The 24,032-nt window shown below is 39.5% G+C and overlaps 1 protein-coding gene across 3 annotated transcripts in view; it reads right to left on the bottom strand.

Annotated features, from left to right (window-relative positions):
• The window catches only part of PARD3B (par-3 family cell polarity regulator beta), a 1,147,141-nt gene that overhangs the window by 583,329 nt on the left and 539,780 nt on the right, over nucleotides 1-24,032 (bottom strand). For all 3 annotated transcript variants that reach the window (XM_075829835.1, XM_075829836.1, XM_075829837.1), the window contains exon 16: nucleotides 16,017-16,061. In XM_075829835.1, the coding sequence (XP_075685950.1) occupies nucleotides 16,017-16,061 (45 nt within the window). The remainder of the gene's footprint in view (nucleotides 1-16,016; nucleotides 16,062-24,032) is intronic.

Raw genomic sequence — 24,032 nt, 5'->3', positions numbered from 1 at the left:
AGGCCAGCCTCCAAAAGCCTACACCTCATCGTGCGTGCAAATGCACTGATACCTGCCTGCTGCCATTCCTGAGCAAGCTCTGCACTGGCGTTGAACCAATCCCATAGCTGAATCCTTTTTAGGAGGTGGTGTTGGCACTTGTTGGACTTTCTTGGGTGCCCTGAAGCCTACTTCACAGCAATTGAAGCGCTCCCAAAGTTCTTGATGGCCCGATAAATGGTTGATTTAAGGGCAATCTTACAAGCAGCAATTTCCTTGCCTGTAAAGCCCCTTTAATACAAAGTAGCGATGAATGAATGTGTTTCCTTGGAGGTGACCATGGTTAACAGAAGAGGACAATGATTTCAAGCACCAACCCCCTTTTAAAGCAAGCAGTCTGCTCTTATTATTCAATCAGCATGACAGAGTGATATCAGCTGTCTTGTCCGCGTGAACACTTTCTCCTGAGCTAACGAGAATATCACTGAAATGATGTTAGAAGGTCAATTTGTGGCAGGGATGAAATGCTGTGGAAATGAGTTTTTCATTTTCGTGGCAAGGAATGACTTTGCAATTAATTCCAAATCATCTGATCACTCTATAACAATCTAGAGTTCATGCAAATTGCCACTATAAAAATTAAAGGTGCAAACTTTGTGGAAATCAAAATTTGTATCAGTCTCAAAATTTTAACCAGAACTGTATGAAGAATAAAGCTACAAGCAACTTGTTAAATCCTTGTGTTTTACACATTTCGCCCCGAATTTGAGTTGGGCCTTATTTAGATGGCCGTGTTCGGTCCGTGATATACGGACCGTGTCCCAGCTGTATTTCCTGGACCAACCATAGTTCAGGGAGCTGGGCTCCTAGCATCATTGCTATCTATGATGCTAGGAGTCCCTGCCTCTCCGCGTAAATACTATTCCATACTATAATCAGTATTCTCGCAGGGCGGCAGGAACACCTAGCATCATCAATAACTATTATGCTTGGAACCTGACTCCCTGAACTGTGGTCGGTCTGGGAAATACGGCCGACACACGGTCCACATAACATGGACCCAACATGGATGTCTGAATAAGGCCTTAGGCCATGTTCAAATCTGCGTTGGTGGCTCTGTCCGGAACCTCTGTCGCAGATTCCATCACATTTGATGGGAAAAATATTGCTGCTTGCAACGCTATTTTTCCCATCAAAACGACAGACATGATTGATGTAAACCATAGAACAATTTCTGATGACACATTCTCTTTAAAGAGGCTCTGTCACCACATTATAAGTGCTCTATCTCCTACATAATCTGATCGGAGCTGGAATGTATATAACAGCAGTGGTTTTTATTTTGAAAAACAATCATTTTTGAGCAAGTTATGAGCAATTTTAGATTTAGTTTCTTAATGCCCAACTGTGCGCGTTTTTACTTTTGACCAAGTGGGTGTTGTAAAGAAGTGTATGAGGCTGACCAATCAGTGACCAATCAGTGACATACACTTCTCATTGTTCCAGCCCAGCTTCTTTCACTGCACAATCTCACTGTGCTGTGGATCATGCTGGGCTGGAACAATGAGAAGTGTATGAAACTGATTGGTCACTGATTGGTCAGCCTCATACACTTCTTTACAACACCCACTTGGTCAAAAGTAAAAACACGCCCAGTTGGGCATTAAGAAACTAAATCTAAAATTGCTCATAACTTGCTCAAAAATTATCGTTTTTCAAAATGAAAACCACTTCTGTTATCTACATTACAGCGCCAATCAGATTATGTAGGAGACAGGGCATTTATAATCTGGTGACAGAGCCTCTTTAAATGACTCAAAATCTAGCAAACCTTGAGATGTGTTCTTCCTTTCCAGACTTTCAAAAACAAAGCTCCATGCTTAGGCTTTACTGTTCAGTCATAGGAGCAGAGAAATGGAATTAAATGCTCTGATGGATCCATAAAACGATGACAAACAATGGGTTTAATCGGTTCTGTCGGGTTTCTGTCATTTTACAGGTAAAAAAGGGCAGCATGCACTATTTTCCAGCATTTTTTTTACAGAATCTGCAACTGAGGCTCTTAGAGTTTCCAACGCAGATCTCAATTTCAAACTCCACTAAGATTATACCATTAAAGAGGCTCTGTCACCAAATTATAAGTGCCCTATCTCCTACATAAGGAGATCGGCACTATAATGTAGGTGACAGCAGTGCTTTTTATTTTAAAAAACAATCTAATTTCACCATGTTATTAGCGATTTTAACTTTATGCTAATGAGTTTCTCAATGGACAACTGGGCATGTTTTACTATTGACCAAGTGCGCGTTGTACAGAGGAGTGTATGATGCTGACCAATCAGCGTCATACACTTCTCTCCATTCTTTTAGTCAGCGCATAGGGATCCTTTTAGATCAGTATGTGCTGTCTTATACTAACACATTAACGATACTGAAGTGTTTAGACAGTGAATAGACATTCCACGGGATGTCTATTCACAATCCCGGCACTTCGTTAATGTTTCTGTGGTAGTTACAGCAGAGCAAGCGTAATCTCGTTCTAACCGCTCCTTTACAGCGTGATCTCGCGAGATTACGCTTGCTCTGCTGTAACTACCACAAAAACATTAACAAAGTGCTGGGATTGTGAATAGACATCCCGTGGAATGTCTATTCACTGTCTAAACACTTCAGTATCGTTAATGTGTTAGTATAAGACAGCACATACTGATCCCTATGCGCTGACTAAATGAATGGAGAGAAGTGTATGATGCTGATTGGTAAGGGTCATACACTCCTCTGTACAACGCCCAATTGGTCAATAGCAAAACACGCCCAGTTGTCCATTGAAAAACTCATTAGCATAAAGCAATAATAATAACATGGTGAAAATAGATCGTTTTTAAAAAATAAAAAGCACTGCTTTCACCTACATTATAGCGCCTTATGTAGGAGATAGGGCACTTATAATGTGGTGACAGAGCCTCTTTAAATGGCTTTGCTCTTTCATGACCAATTAAAAATCTGTCCAAATTTTGATTTGTTGCATTGGTTTCTTTCTTGCAATAGCTGGCCAATTGATTGTGTATTATGGAAAGTAGGGTTTAGGGTTTTTTGTTGTTTTTGCTCCTTGCTAAAGCTGAAAATATTTTATTGTATGTTTGTATACATCGCCCAATAGTAAAGTGTCTCAAACATCTGTCATACATTTCAAATTTCGTGTCCAGTTAAGTTAGCTCACTTTGGGTACCTTCTCAACTTCTTCCAGGAATCCAGATTATGTATGCATCAATCAATCAATCAAAGACTCTGTTTTTGTAGTATTGTGTTTCTTAAAGCAGAAAAAAAACCTTAAAAAAACGAATTATACAATCTGTGAATAAATAGTTTGTGACTTGAACTCTATAATGGTCTCTTTTTATGGTTCCAGCCTTTCTGTAGGAGAACATGATGTCTAGACATTTCTAGATTCCATGACGGCATCTTTTATATCAGATACTTCAAATATAATTTCTGTTAAGTTCATTCTGATATTGCAGGTCAGAGATGTTCCTTAGATATACTTACGAACTGGCATTATTTTATCATGCTCCCCTTGCAACTAATTTCCGTGTTTCTCAATTAAATGCATATGTACTGTAAAGGTCACCGTAGCTGAAAAATAGCTGAAAATGTGCCCTATTAAACCTAAGTAGAGCTTATTTTCCCTTAAATTGGCAGAAAAACATATGTCTATAATCTATTTTGCACAAGGAATATGCCTTCCTGCATATTTGTATGTATGTCTCAGTGGGGGCTGCGATTAACCTATCGAGGCTCCACTAGGCTCTATGAATTTTGATGCAAAGCTAAAATAGTCAAGATCTTGTTCCAGCTTCAAAACAATTATTCTACTATAATGCAGTGATGAACAGGTTACACATTGCCTCTTGGCTGGGTTTCAAATTTATGGTACATGATGGTATTTTAAAGGAATGTCATTGGAATAGCAATTTACTAAAAAGGGCCTATCCATCTTTGTTTCCCTTTTACTGCAGGAAATTGTAATTTCTTCTTAGGGATAGGTTAACGAAAGATTGCTACTTCTTTTTACTTAAATATACATATGTCCTACTTTATGGTCTATAACTTTATTCATAACCATAAGATAGGAACTGAATCAAGGTATATGAGAGACTTGTAGGTATATCATCACTTCTAAGTATAGTTATTAACTTTCAGACTTTGTGGTACAGTATGTTCAGGGCTGTATTTTGGAGGTCCAGTGCCTAGGGCAGCAACTCTGTGGGGGGTGGCTAGTAAAAACAGTAAAATACAATTTTTTTTTGAATTTTTCTGTTGTTCGCTTCCCCTCCCATGTCCCACACATGCCGGACTTCCTGTTGACTCTGCCCGTAGGGAGAAGTATAAGCTACACAACACAGGCTCAGACTGGGGTCTGATTAATTTAGGGGCTCTGCTCTGGGCTTCGATTAATTTAGGGGTTTTGTCTGGGGTCTATTTTAGTTAGGAGTTCTGTTTTGGGGAATGTTTAATTTAGGGGGTCCAGTCTGGAATCTGATTAATTTAGGAGTCTGGGTTTGGGTCTAACTTAAATTAGGTGTCTGGTCTGAGATCTAAATTCATTTAGGGGTTTTATCTGGGGTCTGATTTAGTTAGGTGGTCTGGTCTACGTCTGGTTAATTTAGGTGGTCTAGTGTCTGATTAATGTATTGGTTTGGGCTGGGGTCTTAATTGAGGATTCTAGTATGGGGTTTGAATTAATTTTATAGTCTGGTGTCTAAACTTATTTAGAGGTCTTGTGTGGGGTCTAAATTAATTTAGGGGGTCTACTATGGGGTCTTAATTTTGGAGTCTGGTGTATGACTTAATTTAGGGGTCTGGTGTCAATTAATTTAAGGGTCTAAAATTTTTCTTTGGAGACTAGCATTTTCTACTAATCTCCCCACATTTATCTATATTCAGTTTCTCAGGCACTATAATTTCAATAGTATAGTATTTTGGGGCATTGGACAGCACTCAAGTTACATTAATAGGGGCACCTGAGGCAGCAGCAGGCACAGCATTGGTAGTAGCAGCAGGATGGCAGTGTTAAAGGTAAGGGGTTTGTGTAGCTGTAGAGGCAGGGAATGGGCTGAAGAAATAAGAGGTCCAAGATGTGTTGGTAGCAAACTCTGCAGTCGTCAGGAGAAGTCATCATGGCGGTCTAGGCCAGACGGAGAAGATAGTTAAAGCGAGCATCTACAATCAGAGAAGACGTCCCCTGTGAGTCACTAAATGTTATTGTTATTCTGCCTCTGACTGCGTCTGATCAGTTAAGTTGTATGGTCTGCACCTGTGTAAAACTGGTATCTGTAGCTGACGAGGCTCTGTCACCTGTTTCATACTTCCCTATGTCCTACCTTATCTAATAGGCGCTGTGTTGTAGATAACTACTGCGCAGTTTAAAAAAAAAAATGTTTAATAGTGACAAAGTTATGAGCATTTTATGCACATTTTTTGTAAAAAAACCCAACTGGGCGTTTTTTTTACTTTAACCAAGTGGGCATTGTAAAGAAAAATGTATGACGCTGACCAATCAGCGTCATACACTTCTCATCATTCATATCCAGCTTTCGTCACAGCACAGCGTTTGTTTAAAGTAAAAAAAAAACGCCCAGTTGAGCTTTTACAAAACATGTGCATGAATGTTATAATACTCATTTACTAATAAACATTTAAAAAACCCAAAAACAACACAGTAGTTATCTACAACACAGCACCTATTACATTAGGTAGGAGATAGGGAAGTATGAAACTGGTGACAGAGCCTCTTTAAAATCAATCAGTAGCGCTACAAAAAGTCTAGGTGTAGCATTAGAATGGGATATAAGAATGAGCTATAAAATAGACCATGTTTTTTTTTTCTTATAATGGCTAAACTGGCCAATGTCAGGTGAAGATATTAAATCTAAAATGTACTCAAGGAAAACTTAAATAATGTGCACATTTGAAATTATTTTTTGATTGCCCTGAAATTTTCAAAATACAAAATGAAAAAACTTGATTAAAAATATCCTACCTATGCTATGCAGCTTCTATGAAGACTTGTGTCTCCATGGTTACAGACGACAAACAAACTGTGTAGTCTGATTCTGACTTCACGTGTTGCTAATAAATGTTTTCTTTTTCTGGCCAACTTAGCCAAAAATTACTGCCAAATTTTGGAAAATTTATTGATCGATTAACTTTTATTCATTCTTATTTATGGAGGGGGGGGGAGGGTGGAAAAATGACCGTAAATGCTCTAATGACACTCTCTGTACAGTATAAATGACATCTTAACTTAATTCTATAGGTCATTACAATTCCCGTAATATAAAAAATTTATACTTTTTACACAATAAAGTCAGACTAGGGGACTCTAATCCATTTTTCAATGAATGGTAATCTTATCACTGATAGGCATGGCCTAATAGGCTCAAAGACACGTAAGGCCCTGGATGGCATGACAACTGCCACTCTATGATCGCATGATGAGGAGCCAATGAGCTGAGAGACGATTCCCCCTCCCTCTGTAAATCCACATAGGTGCCAGGTCTGATAAATAAAAGATTACATAGTATATTGTCTTTAATTGTCTCTGTATTGTGTTTAAGTTTTATGAACCTATTATCCACTATTCAGATGAAATGCCACTTCAGGTAGAAACTTCTCTAGGAATAGGGGGTTAATTGCATTGTACTTATCTAGGTCAGGATTCAATATTCCTTATTATCACATTAGGGGATTGTTCCACAGTAACATCATTAAGATCCTAGACAGTTGCTGGAAAAATAGTGTTATGAAATGATCCTGCTGTCCACATTAAAATGCAGGTCCACCCCTGAACAAGTATAACAGCTTCTATGTAGATTAAACATCTACAAAGACCAGGTAAGAATAAAGATCACGTGAGCGGTGCTGGACCCGAAAAACGTCAAGATGCAGGGATCGGTAAGTATTTCTACACACAGCACCCCACTGAAACACCAATGTACAAATGGAGGGTGCAATAAAAAAAATAAAGTGGAGTGCTTCTTTAAGTAATAACAATAGAAGTCAGAGCTATTCATTGTGAATACTGTAAAGGAGAACTTCAAATAAAAAGCAAAAACTATCAACTATTAAGGGTCCCTTCCAAGTGAAATAGTGAATATACTGATGTACTCTGTAAAAGTATTTCCTTTGTTGCACATGCAATCAGCATCTTTTGACTAAATATTAGTGGTGGTGGCTAATGATAATGATTAAAAAGGGTTTTCTTGAAGTCACTGGTAGTTATGTAAAAATACTTTAAAAAACATCATTTTTTTCTGTAAATCAAATTGATTTAGCTGGGGATAGGACTGCATGGTACGGCCACCTCTTCAATGAAACAGACTCGTACAGAAAGTGTCAACAATTGGATACCCCCTTAAAGCAAATGTGCTAACAGGGCAATAGTAATTTTTCTCTAGAGACATCTGCCTTCTTGTTCCCGGAGGTGGTCCACAGCTCTGGGATATGTGTCTGTGCTCATCCACATTGCCTCCTACTGTGAACTGTGAATATTACACCTGTCTGTGATGCTAAACTTTGTAGGTAGGGCAGGCCAGGACATGGTTAATACAATTCATTCTGCAACATTCAAACTGTAACTTTGTAATTCTTTGATGCTAAACAACGTACATTGTAAATACATCAGACACATATAATTCTCTCTATTATTTTCGGGCAACGTCTTTTAAGTAATGTCAGGTGGCATCCAGGAATATTTATTCATTTATATTAACATACATTTAGACTGTAATGGCTTTTTACCAAGCATATAAAATAGCCTGCGTAGGTATGATTGACAGGCTAAATGGTCTATGGGTTACTTTTGTGTAGGTTAAAATTTCAGGAATGCCTTTTGGCTGAAAGAAAAATAATTACCAATAGCAAGTTTGAAGCGAGTATTATACAAACTACCACCATCCAAAGAAAGTGCCTGAAGAGTTTGTGTCTGTGTCACAGGCAATTTGAATCAACAACTTCACAACAAAGTTAAATAGCTAAATAAACGTAAAAATAATAGACATGCCAACCAATTGGAAAAAAGTAAAAAATTAAAACAGAAGTTAAATAAACTGAGCAAATCTGAATGATTAATATGTTAAATTACCATGAGCATGTTAAAACTAAAAGGCAAGAAGAGAAACGTCATATACTGTACAAGATGTCAGAGAAAATAAACTTCACAATAAGGCTCTGTTCACATCTGCGTTGTGGCTTCTGTCTGTAGCAGAAACCGCAAAGCAGTTCCAGATCTGTCATACAACAGACACTACCAGCGCCTGACAGACCCTATTTACATCCAATGACATCCTTCGGTTTCTGTCATGGTGTCCATCACATTTGATGGTAACAATAGTGCGTCATGCATTGTTATTCTTCCTGTCAAATCTGATGGAATTTTCAGTAGAGGATAGGGTGTACGTAGAAACCACAGGGCCCCCATAGCAACCTTTAAGATCATATGCTCCCTTACCAACTATAGTTTCAGGTTTTATTGCTGCAGCATTGTTTAAAGAGTATTGATGCGGCAAATTGAATATACTAAACAGTAGCAGTGTATACTACATTACTGCTCCAAATTAATCAGGTATACTGTGCTGCCCAGAGTACCGTACCATTAGAGCTTGTACATACTCTTCTGCAGTGATGATATATAAATACTTGCTCATTCAAACTATATAGTACATCAGCAGCATTGTCTGCAGAAAAGAGCAAGCCAGACATCTCTACTTCTCAAGGTTCACTTGATTCTTGGCTTTTGAGATTTATTGCCTTGATTAACTGATTAGTCTCACCCTTTTGACTTCCTACATAAGCCAGACCCTTAGGGCTTGTCCACACGTAACGGAATTGATGCAGAAAATTTCTGTAGCAATTCCGTTGAAAGTAGCAGACATTCCGCTGTGGAAAAAATGCACCATTTCCTGCATTTTTTACTGCAGAAAATGGTGCGTATTTTGCTGCGTTTTTCACAATGCTGCGAGATGGTGAGATCCCCTCTGAAAAAGACAGCAATTCAGTCCACTTTCCGCAGCAGGAATTGACATGCTGCAGTACGAAAACTACGCACCGCAGGTCAATTTCTGGTCGGAATTTTTACGCAGCATGTGGATGAGATTTTTTTTAAATCTCACCTACTTTGCTGCTACTGTATTCTGATGCGTATTTTCCATCTGCAATTCCAGATGGAAAATATGCAGCAATTCCGCTACGTGTGGACAAGCTCTTAAACTTTCTCCTTGCCAGACTATTTAACTTAGTGCCTTTAGTCCAGTTCATTGCTTCTTTACTCTAGAAACGATTGTTGCTTATTCATGTACCAAACTTGGATTGTTTCCTATCACATCTCTGCCTTACACTATAAACTGTTGCCATTATCTGGGAAGCAAACTTGATGAAGTCCGTGCTGTACGCTACAAATTGTTGCGGCTTATCTGTGTACTTAACTGTCTGTTTGTCTACTCTTTCTATTATTACCTGCATATACTTCTAGACTTTGACACCAGTGTTTTATCATATTCAGAAATTCAAAGTTATCAAAACAATCCCATTATATTTCAGAGAAATATGCTTTATTTCAGCTAGGTGACATTGAAAAACAGTAAACTTTTTTCTGCATTAGCAAACATACAGTTTATTTTTAGTCTCTCTCTTTTAAGAAAAATACAATAGTCCTTCTGAAAAAGTCGCAGGGCTAAACTTTATTAACAGCCTGCATGTTTTGTACTTTATGAATGTATCGGATATGGCAAAGTACAGCTTCCCAATACACCATTGTCCTAGAGTATTGTTCTTGGTGTCACTGTTCATATAAAAAGTGGGACGGACTTCATTGACTTACTAAGCGAAGAGTCAAGTTCCGCAGAGAAGTCCATTGTTGTGAGAAGAAAAATAGTGCTGCTTGAGGAACAATTTTCCCATCGAAATGGACAGAATTTGCAGCGTAACCTCTATTGCATACGTGAACAAAGTCATAGGTGCTCAGCCTATTGACCATCTAATTGACCAAGGTGGAATTCTCTTTTATATTCTACAGGGACCCTCACTATTTCCGAATTATTCCTATTCTACAATCCCTATTCTACCATATTATCATATTATCTCAATATCCATAACATGGTGCTTTGCAGATGCGTCTAGCTAAACAGAGTCAAGCTGTAAAGAACAAGGAGACCACATAACCAAGTTCAAAGACACTTCTCTGGTTACAGTCACAGGCATGTCCTACCTCTGCCCACATTCTTGCCATGCATATTTCAGTACGGAGAATCTTAACAGGCCCCAGCTGCTGCTACCTTGTATATTACCACGGTACTAAGAATTTACTCTAGACCCATTAAAAGAAGTATGGTCACTCCAGCTGTCAGTTTACTATCAAGTCCTGGTGTTAATGTCTAATAACTGTAAGTGACGCTTGCAAGTCAAAGAATTAATCAAAACAGGAAAATAATACACTTTGTGGAAAAAAAATAATAATAATTCATATGTTGCCCTGTTACAAGTCTCAAAACATATAGTACTTCCTCTAGCCCTTTCCCGCCACAGCCATTTTTGGGATTTTCACTTTCGTTTTTTCCTCCCGCCCCATCTTCTAAAAGCCATAACTTTTTCATTTTTCCATCAATGCTGCCATATGAGGTCTTGTTTTTTGCAGGACAAGTTGTAGATTTCCACAGCTCCATTTATAGTACCATATAATGAATTGGGAAACTGGGAAAAAAAATTGTGGGGTGGAATAGGATAAAAACTGATTTCTCAATCTTTTGGGGGGTTTTGTTTTTACACTGTTCACCGTGTGGTAAAAATGGCATGTTAACTTTATTCTGCTAGTCAATACAATTACGGTGATACCAAATTTATATAGTTTTTTTTGTTAAAAATAAAATTTTTGTTTTGTATCTGTTGATGAGCGGTATGAGGGCTTATTTTTGTGGGGCGAGCAGTACTTTCTATTTGTATCATTTTGGGGTACATGAGACTTTTTGATCACTTTTTATTCAATTTTTTGTGGGAGATGAAGTGACCACAAAAGAGCGATTCTGGCTTAATATTTATTTTTTTACTAAATAATGAAATATTGTAATAGTTCAGACTTCGACTGACACAACAGTACCAGTTATGTTCATTTTTCTTTTTTACATTGTGCTTGAGGGAAAATGTGTTTTTTTTAAAACTTTTACTTTTTTTAAATTTATTAAAAAAAAATATTATTTTACAGTTTTTTTTACTTGTCCCTCTAGGATCACTTCACTTGCATGATATACTGCAATACTAATGTATTGCAGTCTATCGTGATACTGACACTCTACTCTGAAGCCCAGCTGGAGTACAAAGATGGCAGGCATGGGGGCCTTCATCAGGCTACCATGCCAACCAACGGGACACAGCGATCGCGTCGCAGGCATTGCAACATTATAGGGGGCCGCCCGCCTGTTTCTAGTCATTTAAATGCTGCAGTCGCAATTGACTGCAGCATTTAATGGGTTAAACAAGCGGGATTGCACTCGAGCGGGATCCTACTCATTATCCTGAAGTGTCGGTCAGCCCGTTTCATACTCCCCTACCAGACGTGCACCGTATATATACATACAGAATGGATTACTTGTCCAATAATTTCAATGCAATAAAGAAATGTGCCCAGAGCTTGGAAAATGGAAAGGATGTAACCTTTTAACGTAACTCTGGTACTGCGTCTGTCCACAAATTCCAGAGCTTTAGTGTGTGTGTGAAGGAGAGGAAGGAGGGAAGGGGGTAACTGAAAACCAAAACCTGGACATCCATGGTGTATTTTCTCTAGTGCAGAATTGTATATGAATAAAAATAGGTGCTTATAGGAAGACATGACAGGGTGTCTTGAATTGCCACAATGAGAGGCAAAGCTGACTTAGAGTAAGGCTCTGTTCACACTAGGATTCATTATGTCAGATAGCCCATTAGAAGTCCCTTCTCTTCTAGGTACTGTAGCTAAATTATCAGGTGGTGTACACCAAGGTGTGACAAGTCTCATCACATACGGCAGACGGGAGTTTCCAGCCATCACTGCGTGGATATAGACGTTTCAATTGGTTTCTTTGCGAAGGTTCACATGTGTAGATGAACCCAATGCCTTCCTCCACAGGTGATTTTCTTTTCCTGAGTGCTAAAATATTACTCTTTTTGAGATGGGGGTTTCCATTATTCAATGCCTCTTTCATAGTAACTTGTCAAAATTCTTGTTCATAATGATATATTTTAATATTTTATATAATTTAACCATGTTAATAAATAAGGTGTATATAAAATATATTTTCTTACAGGTTATCATATCTATATTGTATCCTCTGGGGAGTTGATGGAAGTTGAAGGAAAGTTATAGTGGATAATTTTACCTAGTAGTGACTTTAAGGCTGGGTTCACACGACCTATTTTCAGACGTAAACGAGGCATATTATGCCTCGTTTTACGTCTGAAAATAGGGCTACAATATGTCGGCAAACATCTGCCCATTCATTTGAATGGGTTTGCCGACGTATTGTGCAGACGACCTGTAATTTACGCGTCGTCGTTTGACAGCTGTCAAACGACAACGCGTAAATTGACTGCCTCGGCAAAGAAGTGCAGGGCACTTCTTTGCAACGTAATTTGAGCCGTTCTTCATTGAACTCAATGAAGAGCAGCTCAAGATATATGAGCGTCACAGAAGCCTCGTATATTACGAGGAGGAGCATTTACGGCTGAAACGACGCAGCTGTTTTCTTCTGAAAACAGGCTGTCATTTCAGCCGTAAAAGCCAGCTAGCGTGTAAACATACCCTAAGAGTTCTAAACAATAAAGGATCATAGGCAACAGCTGCGTGCTGTCCCCTTTAGATGACTGGTGGATATTGCCAGGCGGTCATCTCTCTCCCAGCAGAGGCATAACTTGGAGTTCCTGGGTTAAAATTTGTAACAGGGCCCCCACACCCACCTACCCTCTCAGGCACCAGGGACTGGGTATGACTGTTATCACTGCACACTATGCCCCTGCCTCCCAGTAGAAGGTCTCTGGTCCCTCAGAGCTGAGGCTACGTACAAAGTAATGTAGTTGCTCAGCCGCTTCATGACACGGTAAACCAGTGTGGTTCCTGCAAGCAATATGGTGGCGGGAAGCTGGATTAAAACATTAGTTGGATTTGTCTTGTGAAAAAAGTTACATTTATTTGCTAAGACACTGCCATTAATTATCAAAAGTTATTGTAAATGCCGACTACTACAAGAACAAAATTCCTTTGTCCGATTGTAAACCTTTCCAAGAAAAAAAGTAATTTTTTTCCGCCTGCATCTATTAGAAACACTGCTCGACTGAGCACACAGGGAAAAATAAATTCTCCCTTGGTGAAGCTGGAATAAAAATTAGTGTGCGGAAAAGCAAGTTACTTCCAAAGAGCATATTAAAAAAAACTTAATGCAGTTTGCGAAGTGCAGAAGAAAAATAATAGTGGATTTATTTGCTATGCAGTATTTTATTAAAATGATATTCTTTTATTATGTAATTTATTATGTTATTATTAGTAGTTTTATACTTTTTGAGCAGTGTGCTCATTTTTAATGTACTCATACGAACGGATTTTCACTGCCAGAAATGAATTTAAACTTGACAGCCCATAGTAATAAATGTATTTGTGAATTTCTATCCTTCGTTTTTCTTGCACTGAGAGAAAATAAAGTTCACATAGTGTGATATATGTCTACTATATGGGGCAACATAACTATATTTTAATTAACCTAAGATAATTACAATAAGGAATGTAGCAGTGAATGGTAGTTATTATCTTTTTCTCCAATGCAGTATACGGTTACTTCTTGGATCATTACATATAATATGTAACGTATAATATTACAGTTCAGGCATTAGTGGCTATTGTAATACTGTTCTACAAGTTATGAATTACAACCACGAGAGTCCTTGTTAGAATGGACTGCTACAAAAATTACTTTGTGTACCCGACTTTCATTTACAGTTTTTCCATTTTAATGTAATTTTCCTATTCTACTTAATTTGCAGAAAATGCAATACAAACTAACAAAAATATTTTAAAGGCAAGCCCCACTATTTTTAGTGCGATCGATCCGGCACTGTGTCTTTGTCTCCATTACAAATGGAAACCACAATGCAGTTGTGAACAGAGGCTTACTGCTAGTGATCATGTAAAGCACTACCTAATCTTCAATGCTACGACACTGGAAATTATACATGGGCTGCCAGCTAAATTTTGTAATTTAAAGGGGTTGTCCCGAGAAGGACATTTATTAACTTTCCAAAGAATAGCTGATTAAAGTCTAAATGCCGGGGACCCCCACTAATCACTAGAATCAGAGTCTTGAGCCCCCTCTTCCTCCTCACTGCACGACCACAGCGAGGAATAGGTTGAAATTTGGAACAGGGCCCCCACACCCACCTGCACTCTCAGGCACCAGGGACTGGGTATGACTGTTATCACTGCACAGTATGCCCCTGCCTCCCAATAGAATGTCTCTGGTCCCTCAGAGCTGAGGCTATGTACAAAGTAAGGCCGGATTCACACGAGCGTTACACATGTACACTGATCCTCAATTCAATGTCTATGGAGCAAAAGGAAGAAGCCAAGCGTTGTACTGGATGATGGGGCCCCCAGCGATCAGACATTTCTCACCTATTCTGTGGATAGTTGATAAATGTCCTTTGAGGTACAAATCCTTTAATGAGTTTTAATCCAATCTAAGATACCAAAGTAGAGCATTTGTGCTCTTTCTAAGTGCACAGAATATTGGTAGCCAGGGATATATGGCCAAACATTTCAGATAAATTTGACAGTCTCGGTTTTGTATCTTAAAGGGGTTTTCTAGCCATAGGGCGTTTTTAATTATGCGGATGACCTATACGAGAGTTATACAGTATTCGAAGCCGGAAGCAGAAGGCTCCGGCCACTGTATATTGGCCGAGCTGCAGCTGTGCACCTATTCAAGTAAATAGGAGCAGAGCTGAAGTAACCCAGAAAGTCCACTACACAGTGTACAGAATATTCTGCTTCTGGCCCCAAACACTGTATTACTCAGGGTGGTGGAGCCAGCTGGAACAGCTGATCATGCGGGGTCCGGGTGTCAGACCCTCACCGATCATATACGGATGACCTGTCCTGTGGATAGCTGGTCAGTATAAAAAAAGCCCCATGACCAGAAAACCCCTTTAGGGAGGGTGGGTACACTTCCACTTAACTTTCAGTCTTCTTTTTCACGTCTGTACTGTATTTACAACAGCACCTATACAAAGGGATATATAAAGGGTAGCTGATAGGCGTCTGCAAGGAGATGGACAAGGAAGAAAAATACAAAGCCAGAATAGGGCGAAACCCAGGGTCGGGGTGCAACTTGGCGTGCTGTGGGAGAGATTTTATTGATGAGAGCTTTTTATCATATCGGTTGTGAAATTTATCTTACTGTCAGTATAAAGTTGGAGGGAGAAACACTGGCCCCAGAACACGAGGTTGCTCAAACTCATTTTTTAGCCTGCTGCATCTACTCTGAAGGACAAACACTTTAAAGTCTTCCCATGTGGGCACAAGAGTGCCTCAGGTCCAGATAACATCTGAGCGGTGAAGTATATACTTTTGTGGACTGACTTTTAAAGTTGTGGGGACTTTAACATTCACTTGCTCCGCTATCTATACCAGATTTGATGTTTGTATTAATATACATTGTATTTATTTGGCTCCTTCATCAGGCATAACATATACCTGCTTCAACCCATGAATAAAGCCCTTGGACTTTTAATTGATGAATGAATCTTCATTTAAAACGAGAAGGACAAAAAGCAGTGCCAGGGAAAGTTACAGGGGTTGTCTCACAAAGATAATGGATCAGCTATACAAGGGAAAAGTACTATTACATGACAAGTTATGTGCATTATGGGTGACAACTACACAAATTTCCTTCTTTAAATTCAGTTCTCACATAGTACATGTATTCTACAAAATGTCCAGGACAGAGACCACTGAAATTACTTACCTTCCTTGTGTCCATTAAATGAATCAATATTGCTTTCATCAGCCACTGTAAAAAGAAATACCATATAAATATCATTATCTTATTCACTTTCACACAGTTTAACACCTAATCTTCAACACTTAGCAGCATGAAGAGAGTATTTGCTGCAAAATTAGTCATTATTAGATGTATACTTAAACGTCTTAACACATGATACCTAGATGACAAGACGTGGAAATTCTGACTAACTGAGGTTTTTGGAATGCGAGTGAAATGGTTTTATGCTTTTGCAGTCTACCATTTGCTGGGAACAGGGAGATATTTTGCTTGGATGTCTGCTGATTTTCACATAAATCATTGCGAGATCTTTGCAAGTTCATTTCATGAAAGGCTGCTGGATTTTTCTGCAATTGCTGTGGCTTTAAGCCATGTATAAGAGTTCTTCAAAGCATGAAAATAAGTCAGGCAAGGCATATCAATACGTCACAGCCACTGAACCATAATCTGCCGTCTTAAAACTGGACAAGCCGTTGCTATTATTTATAGGTACAGCTAAAACTTTGACACTGGTGCACATGGACTATGCATGGCCGTGTAGATGAAACAATACAAATTCTGAGAAACACAATTTCAACATCTCTGATTTTTCATCGACTGTCTCTGTAGATCAGACTTTATTTTACATTTCTACAATCATAATACTGTAACAAACCCAGGATTTCTACACAAAGAACCTTAGGAAGAAGCTTTTGCTTTTCCAAGATCATTATTGAAGAATCTTCTGGGAGGATGACACAATTGTACAATGAAAATTCTGGACTGGGTTATAGGTCTCTAAGGGTCGGTTCACAGCGCCGTTGCCCTTCCGTTGAGGGGTTCCGTCAGGTTAACCCATCAACGGAAAGGCAAACAGAAACCTATGCTTCCGTTTCCCTCACCATTGATATCAATGGTGACGGAATATTCCATTGTTGTGACGGAATCAATAGTGCAGTCGAAATATGAATATAATTTCCTACAGACAAAAGCAAAATAAAGTTATATCATATTCCAGATAACTATCCATGTGACTGAACTTAGCAATTCAATTAAATCAGTTTCTCGCTTACAACATACATCCACAAATGAATCCTAAAGCACTTCCTTGTCATTGCTCTGCAGACAGTTCCCAGACATTTACCGTTGAGGGGAAACAAAGATCAGCCAGGTTGGACTTTAACTTAGTCTCTCAGAACATTAGAATTTTGGGTAAAAGTTGAAGATTGTAGATTCATGGTGTAACACTCTAATCAGCTAATCAACACAAAACTCCTGCAAAGGTTTCCTAAGCCTTTAAATGGACTGGTCTGTTGCTCAGTGGTCCAAATTCCTGTTTTCAGATGAAGGCTAATTTTGCATTTCAATGCAAAATCAAGGTCCCAGAGTCTGGAGGAAGAGTGGAGAAGCTCTCAATCCAAGTTCGCGGTCCAGTGTGAAGTATATATATATAAAATGAATAATAAGTCAAGATGGCTGCAAATTGGAAGTGAACAGTCTTCTGTGCTAAAATTTCCCGATTTTAAAACCATACACGAAAAACAGGATAGCCCATAATCACCTTTTACATCTCATACCTCTCCGTTCTATGCTTATGTTGCATAGAATCATACGATCATGTGACTGCTCCAGCCAATACCTGGCTGTAATAGTCATTTTAGCATGCATGACACATGATCACTGTGGCCAGTGATAGGCTGGAGCAGTCAAACGGCATGTCACATTCTCACCCAGGTAAGCACACACTGTGGGGGATCATTGGAGTGGCAGTGGATTTAAAAAGTGAGTATAGACTTATCTCCATAGGTTATTGCATTTGCAGCTTTGTTTTTTTGGTTTGTCTGTTTTTAAACCCCAAAAACCTCTAAGCATTAAATAGTTAATAATTCTCAACAGATTGGCCACAGCAATTTTATTATTCTTCGTCAATCTGCAGAATTGACAGGGTTTCTCAGTTTTTGATAATCTTTTTAGTTAGCAGAGTCCCAAAGCGATAAGTTGATCAGTGTGCCCTGCTGCTAGGACCCCTCACAATCAGCTGTAATCTATTAATAAAATTAGCAGCAAGCCTCTTATTTCCCTACTGCACAAGCACATAACCCTTGAAATATGTTGATTATTTGTGTATGTTATTGCCCAGCTTGGTCCTCCAAAGTGATGGTCCCTCTCTGTTGTTGCTCTCCACTTTAGCTTACAGATAAGTATTTTAGTGGGTGTCTTGCAAGCCTTGGGTCCAGGCTTTGAGTCCACCTCTGTGAAAATTGTATGTTCACTTTATGTTGGCATAAGTATCTCTTCATACTACAAAAACATTTTCGTTTAGTTTAATCGCCTTCTTATGAAATTTGTCAGAGTATATATTATATATATATATATATATATATATACATACATATATACACACACACACACACACACTACCGTTCAAAAGTTTGGGGTCACCCAGACAATTTTGTGTTTTCCGTGAAAACTCACACTTATATTTATCAAATGAGTTGCAAAATGACTAGAAAATATAGTCAAGACATTGACAAGATTAGAAATAATGATTTTTATTTGAAATAATAATTTTCTCCTTCAAACTTTGCTTTCGTCAAAGAATGCTCCATTTGCAGCCATTACAGCATTGCAGACCTTTGGCATTCTAGCTGTTAATTTGCTGAGGTAATCAGGAGAAATTTCACCCCATGCTTCCAGAAGCCGCTCCCACAAGTTGGATTGGCTTGATGGGTTGAGATCTGGTGACTGTGCTGGCCACTCCATTACAGATAGAATACCAGCTGCCTGCTTCTTCCCTAAATAGTTCTTGCATAATTTGGAGGTGTGCTTTGGGTCAGTGTCCTGTTGTAGGATGAAATTGGCCCCAATCAAGCGCTGTCGACAGGGTATGGCATGGCGTTGAAAAATGGAGTGATAGCCTTCCTTATTCAAAATCCCTTTTACCTTGTACAAATCTCCCACTTTACCAGCACCAAAGCAACCCCAGACCATCACATTACCTCCACCATGCTTGACAGATGGCGTCAGGCACTCTTCCAGCATCTTTTTAGTTGTTCTGCGTCTCACAAATGTTCTTCTGTGTGATCCAAACACCTCAAACTTTGATTCGTCTGTCCATAACACTTTTTTCCAATCTTCCTCTGTCCAATGTCTGTGTGCTTTTGCCCATATTAATCTTTTCCTTTTATTAGCCAGTCTCAGATATGGCTTTTTCTTTGCCACTCTGCCCTGAAGGCCAGCATCCCGGAGTCGCCTCTTCACTGTAGACGTTGACACTGGCGTTTTGCGGGTGATATGTAATGAAGCTGCCAGTTGAGGACCTGTGGGGCGTCTATTTCTCAAACTAGAGACTCTAATGTACTTGTCTTGTTGCTCAGTTGTGCAGCGGGGCCTCCCACTTCTCTTTCTACTCTGGTTAGAGCCTGTTTGTGCTGTCCTCTGAAGGGAGTAGTACACACCGTTGTAGGAAATCTTCCGTTTCATGGCAACTTCTCGCATGGAATAGCCTTCATTTCTAAGAACAAGAATAGACTGTCGCGTTTCACATGAAAGCTCTCTTTTTCTAGCCATTTTGAGAGTTTAATCGAACCCACAAATGTAATGCTCCAGATTCTCAACTAGCTCAAAGGTTAGGACGATAGTCAGTGCCACTGGGGGACTAGGACTAATGTGACTGGATATACTCTGTACAGTCCCGAAAAATACTGCACTATAACAATACAAATAGGAAAATACACTATAAACAAGTTGTTCTACTTGCCAGAGTAGTACAATATTATTACAAGGAATAGTCAGCTATTATGAAAGTAATCCAAAGTCCTCAAAATATTAGCAGGTAGAACAAATAGGGTTTGCTGAACTGCTTATAAGTGGAGGCTCTCCTGCGTTGAGACCACAGAACTTAAGAAGGAGAAGCGTTAGCTACTATGGTGAATTCCTATTTCTCAGATAATAAGCATTCATGGGTGGAATTTGATGAGGTTAGACTGTTTCCTGTAAGTTAGGATTTGGAACAAAGGAAGAATTAACGTGTGACAGGAAGCACCTAACAATTTCACGGTAAAATAAACCATTCCATAGTACAAGACAGCTGCTAAACTGGCTCCACTCGGTCTGCAGGGATATTTTAATACTCATCCAATATGTTTATAACATGGACAGAGATTTCCAAACATCTTTCTCACATGAAAGAGAGATGCTAAAGTAATAAAAATATATTGTGGAAGATGTAAGAGACAAAGGTACTACACTTTCCCTTTACTGATGAATATTACTACCATTCGGTATCTGTATCTACATTAAGCCTTACATAGAATTGCCCAGATATTATACAGTATACAGAATTTCTACTTAGGAAGGATAAATTGCTGTTACATAGAGTATAATCCGAGTATTATAAATCCTTACCCAAAAATGTGCACAAAACTGCAAAAGTTTGGGCACCCCAGCTGTTCAGAAGCTGCATATAAGATGCTGTGAACCGATTAAGTTGAGTACCAATAAAACTATGTATCAGATGCCCCCATACAGTATAATGCCCACACAGATGCTCCCATGCACTATAATGCCCAAACAAATTCCCCCATACAGCATAATGCCCCATAGCTGCCTCCATGCCGCATAATGCCCCCATAGCTGCCCCATACAGTATAATGACCCCATAGCTGTCCCATACAGTATAATGACCCCATAGCTGCCCCATACAGTATAATGACCCCATAGCTGCCCCATACAGTATAATGCCCCCATAGCTACCCCTTACAGTATAATGACCCATAGCTGCCCCGTGCAGCCTAATACCACCAAAGCTGCCCCATACAGCATAATGACCCCATGGGATATAATGTCTCCTAGCTGCCCTTATACAGTATAATGCCCCCTTAGCTGCCCCTAGTGCCAGTGTCCCTAAATAATGCCACAGTGTCTATGTAGATAGTGCCATACCCCCCTTAAAGATAGCACCCCCTTGTAGATAGCACCATTGGTACTCCCACTAGGAGTGGAATACCCAGTCAGAGCATTGGCCGGGGACTCCACGCCTAGAGGGAAGCCCTGACGTCACTGTCCATATATGGACAGTCACGTTAGTGGCTACTCCTTGAGCGAATCCCAGTTGCCAACACTGTCCAGGGATACCCCTCCAGTAGGAGCCCCTGACGTCAATATCCATATATGGACAGTGACCTCAGGGGTTTCCTCTAGGAGCGGAATACCCGGAGAGATAATCGGCAACGGGAATTCCCCTCTAGGAGTAGCCACTGACGTCACTGTCATATATGGACAATGACATCAGGGGTTCCCTGAGAACAGTGATTAAAGTAGCGCTGTGCCCGGGTAGTCCTCGACGAGCGGAGGAGCTTCCTCTGCTCCTCCACTCTGAACTAATTCTGAAGCAGAGAGCTGATGATTCCCTGCTCCGGAATTGAGTTCAACCGTATCTGCGTCCTGAGGACGCAGATACAGTTGACAGCGGGACATACCCATGAGCGCCCGGGACAGCGGGACACCGCCCGGACGGTTGGAAGGTATGTGTACTTTATGGCAGTTACTATTGAATGTGGCATCGCTACTGCATCAGCCATAGCAGGTGCTAGCGGAGCCTCCGGGCATGGGGGGGGAGCACATGCCACCTCATTCGGCGGGCCCCCGTAGCAGCCGCTATGGCTGATACAGCGGAAGTTATGCCACTGCTGCAGGTCAGTGCAGGTTATGGCAGGCTTGAGTATGCATTTTAACCTGCATTGACCTCTCGTATAGCCCCATCTGGGTTGCCATGTCGATTTTCATGGCTGCATTTGGCTCAGAGTTGTGGACCCCCCGGAGTTCTGGTCACAGTGTGCCCAGTGGCACTAAAAGCGGCTATCTCTGTTAGCTCTAGCATTACAAAATGCTGGAAAATAATTTTAAGATATTACAAAGGTAAGACTAAGGTTACACATGAGTAAATCGCTTGTGAAAGGTAACATGAGATCATATGATGGAACCTACATGGAGCATTTCCCCCAACAATCCAATCTGACAGCCGGAGAAAAAACAGCACGTTGCATCTTTACCCTATGGTCGGATGACATTTCTATTTTTACAATCGACTCAACTTTAGTCGAAAAACCGGTATCACAGTGTATAGGATTTTGTGCTGCGGGTGCTGTGACCTCAGGTGTAACCCTAGCCTTATGATGAAAAGTGATGTGACAGGAATAATTAAAAGATTGCATCTGGTACCTTACTTAAATATATATACCTTTAAATGTTTACAATAAAAATTCTAGTTTACATTGTTTTTAAGTAAAATTATCCATTTTTACATTCGAGATTAAAATAATAAGTAAATATGACATCTAAAATATAATATATCAAATATCATAAAACTAGATCATTCATAACACATTGTGCTATTTTATTATAATTTAGATGCCATATTCATTTAATACTTTAATCTCTAATATTAAAATGGATAATTTGTAATTGCAAGGCAAACCAGGTCATGCACAGGCGCATCCTGTAGCAGAGGGATATTATATTTTAACATATACATATATATATATATATATAATATCCCCCATGAACTTTATTTTTCCTTCATCCTGCTTATTCATTAGCACTTTATTAACCCCTTCATGGCCAGGGTATTTTTTTGCTTGGTGTACAGGCACATTGAAGTGTTTTTCGCCATGTGCTGGTTACATGGCAATAACTTTTTTTTTTTTTTTGTATCATGAGTATCATAGTAAATTATACAGTATATTGTCTTTTTTTTGCAAGTCAGGGCATTCTATTCATAGCATTTTTATGAACATCATGATGTCCACCAGCGTATTCTTATGTCAGTGTGTAGCATACTACATGATGTATGTTGACATGTAGGTGAGAGATTTAGGTAGGGGCCCATAGCTTATGTACAGCCCAGGGCCCAAGATCATATTAATCTATCACTGCTCCAAAGATATGCTTCTGAAACTAATACTAATATGTATGTGTCTGAATTTAGATTGTGTAATGTGAGTGCATTCTGTTTACAGTGCTGCATATGTTGGCTCTATATAAATAACGACTAATGAAATCTGTTTGATACATGTATATGATAAAGATTATTTTGGGATACATTTACAACCGATATTTAAAAAAAATTAAAATAAAATAGCACAATCTCTTTAAGCAAATGCCTTCTTTATTCACCTGTAACCATGGGGCTGGAAACCAGTAATTTCCTCCTTTTATTTTTATTTCAAATGGGGAAACTGGGATACTGGGATAGTCTAATATAAAATATTGTAATTCAACGGATAACCAAAATGTATCTGCCAGGTTACATAGTTACATGCTTAGTACGATTAAAAAATGAGACATGTCCATCAAGTTCAACCAAGGGATGGGAAAAGGGAAGGGAAAAATTTCTACACATAGGAGCTTATATTTTTTTGTTCTAGGAAATTATCTAAGCCTTTTTTAAAGCCATCTAATGTCCCTGCTGTGACCAGCTCCTGCGGTAGACTATTCCATAGATTCACAGTGCTTACAGTAAAGAAGGCTTGTCGCCTCTGGAGATTAAACCTTTTTTTTCTCCAGACAGAGGGCGTGCCCCCTTGTTTTTTGAGGGGGTTTTATATGGAACAGGATTTCACAATATTTTTTGTATGTGCCATTAATATAGTTATATAAGTTAATCATGTCCCCTCTTAGTCGTCTTTTTTCAAGGCTAAATAGGTTTAGTTCTTTTAACCTCTTCCCGCGCTGCGCCGCAATAGTACGTCCTGCAGCGGGGTTAGTTCCCGCATCCAGACGTACTATTGCGGAGTAGTTCCCGGCACACACTGTCCTAACGGACAGTGTCCGGGAACCGGGAGGTCAGCTGTCTCTGACAGCTGACACTCCAGCCTTGCCGGTCAGCGGACCATCGCCGCTGATTTCGGCAATTAACCCCATAAATGCGGCGACGGATTGCCGTCGCCGCATTTAAGGGGTTTGAAGCACATCTGCAGCCGCCACGAAGTGATCGTGGGG

This window comes from Rhinoderma darwinii, chromosome 6 (genome assembly GCF_050947455.1).
Source record: "Rhinoderma darwinii isolate aRhiDar2 chromosome 6, aRhiDar2.hap1, whole genome shotgun sequence".
Lineage (NCBI taxonomy): Eukaryota > Metazoa > Chordata > Amphibia > Anura > Rhinodermatidae > Rhinoderma > Rhinoderma darwinii.
The sequence above is the reverse complement of the archived record's forward strand: the minus strand, read 5'-3'. Positions and strand labels throughout refer to the sequence as shown.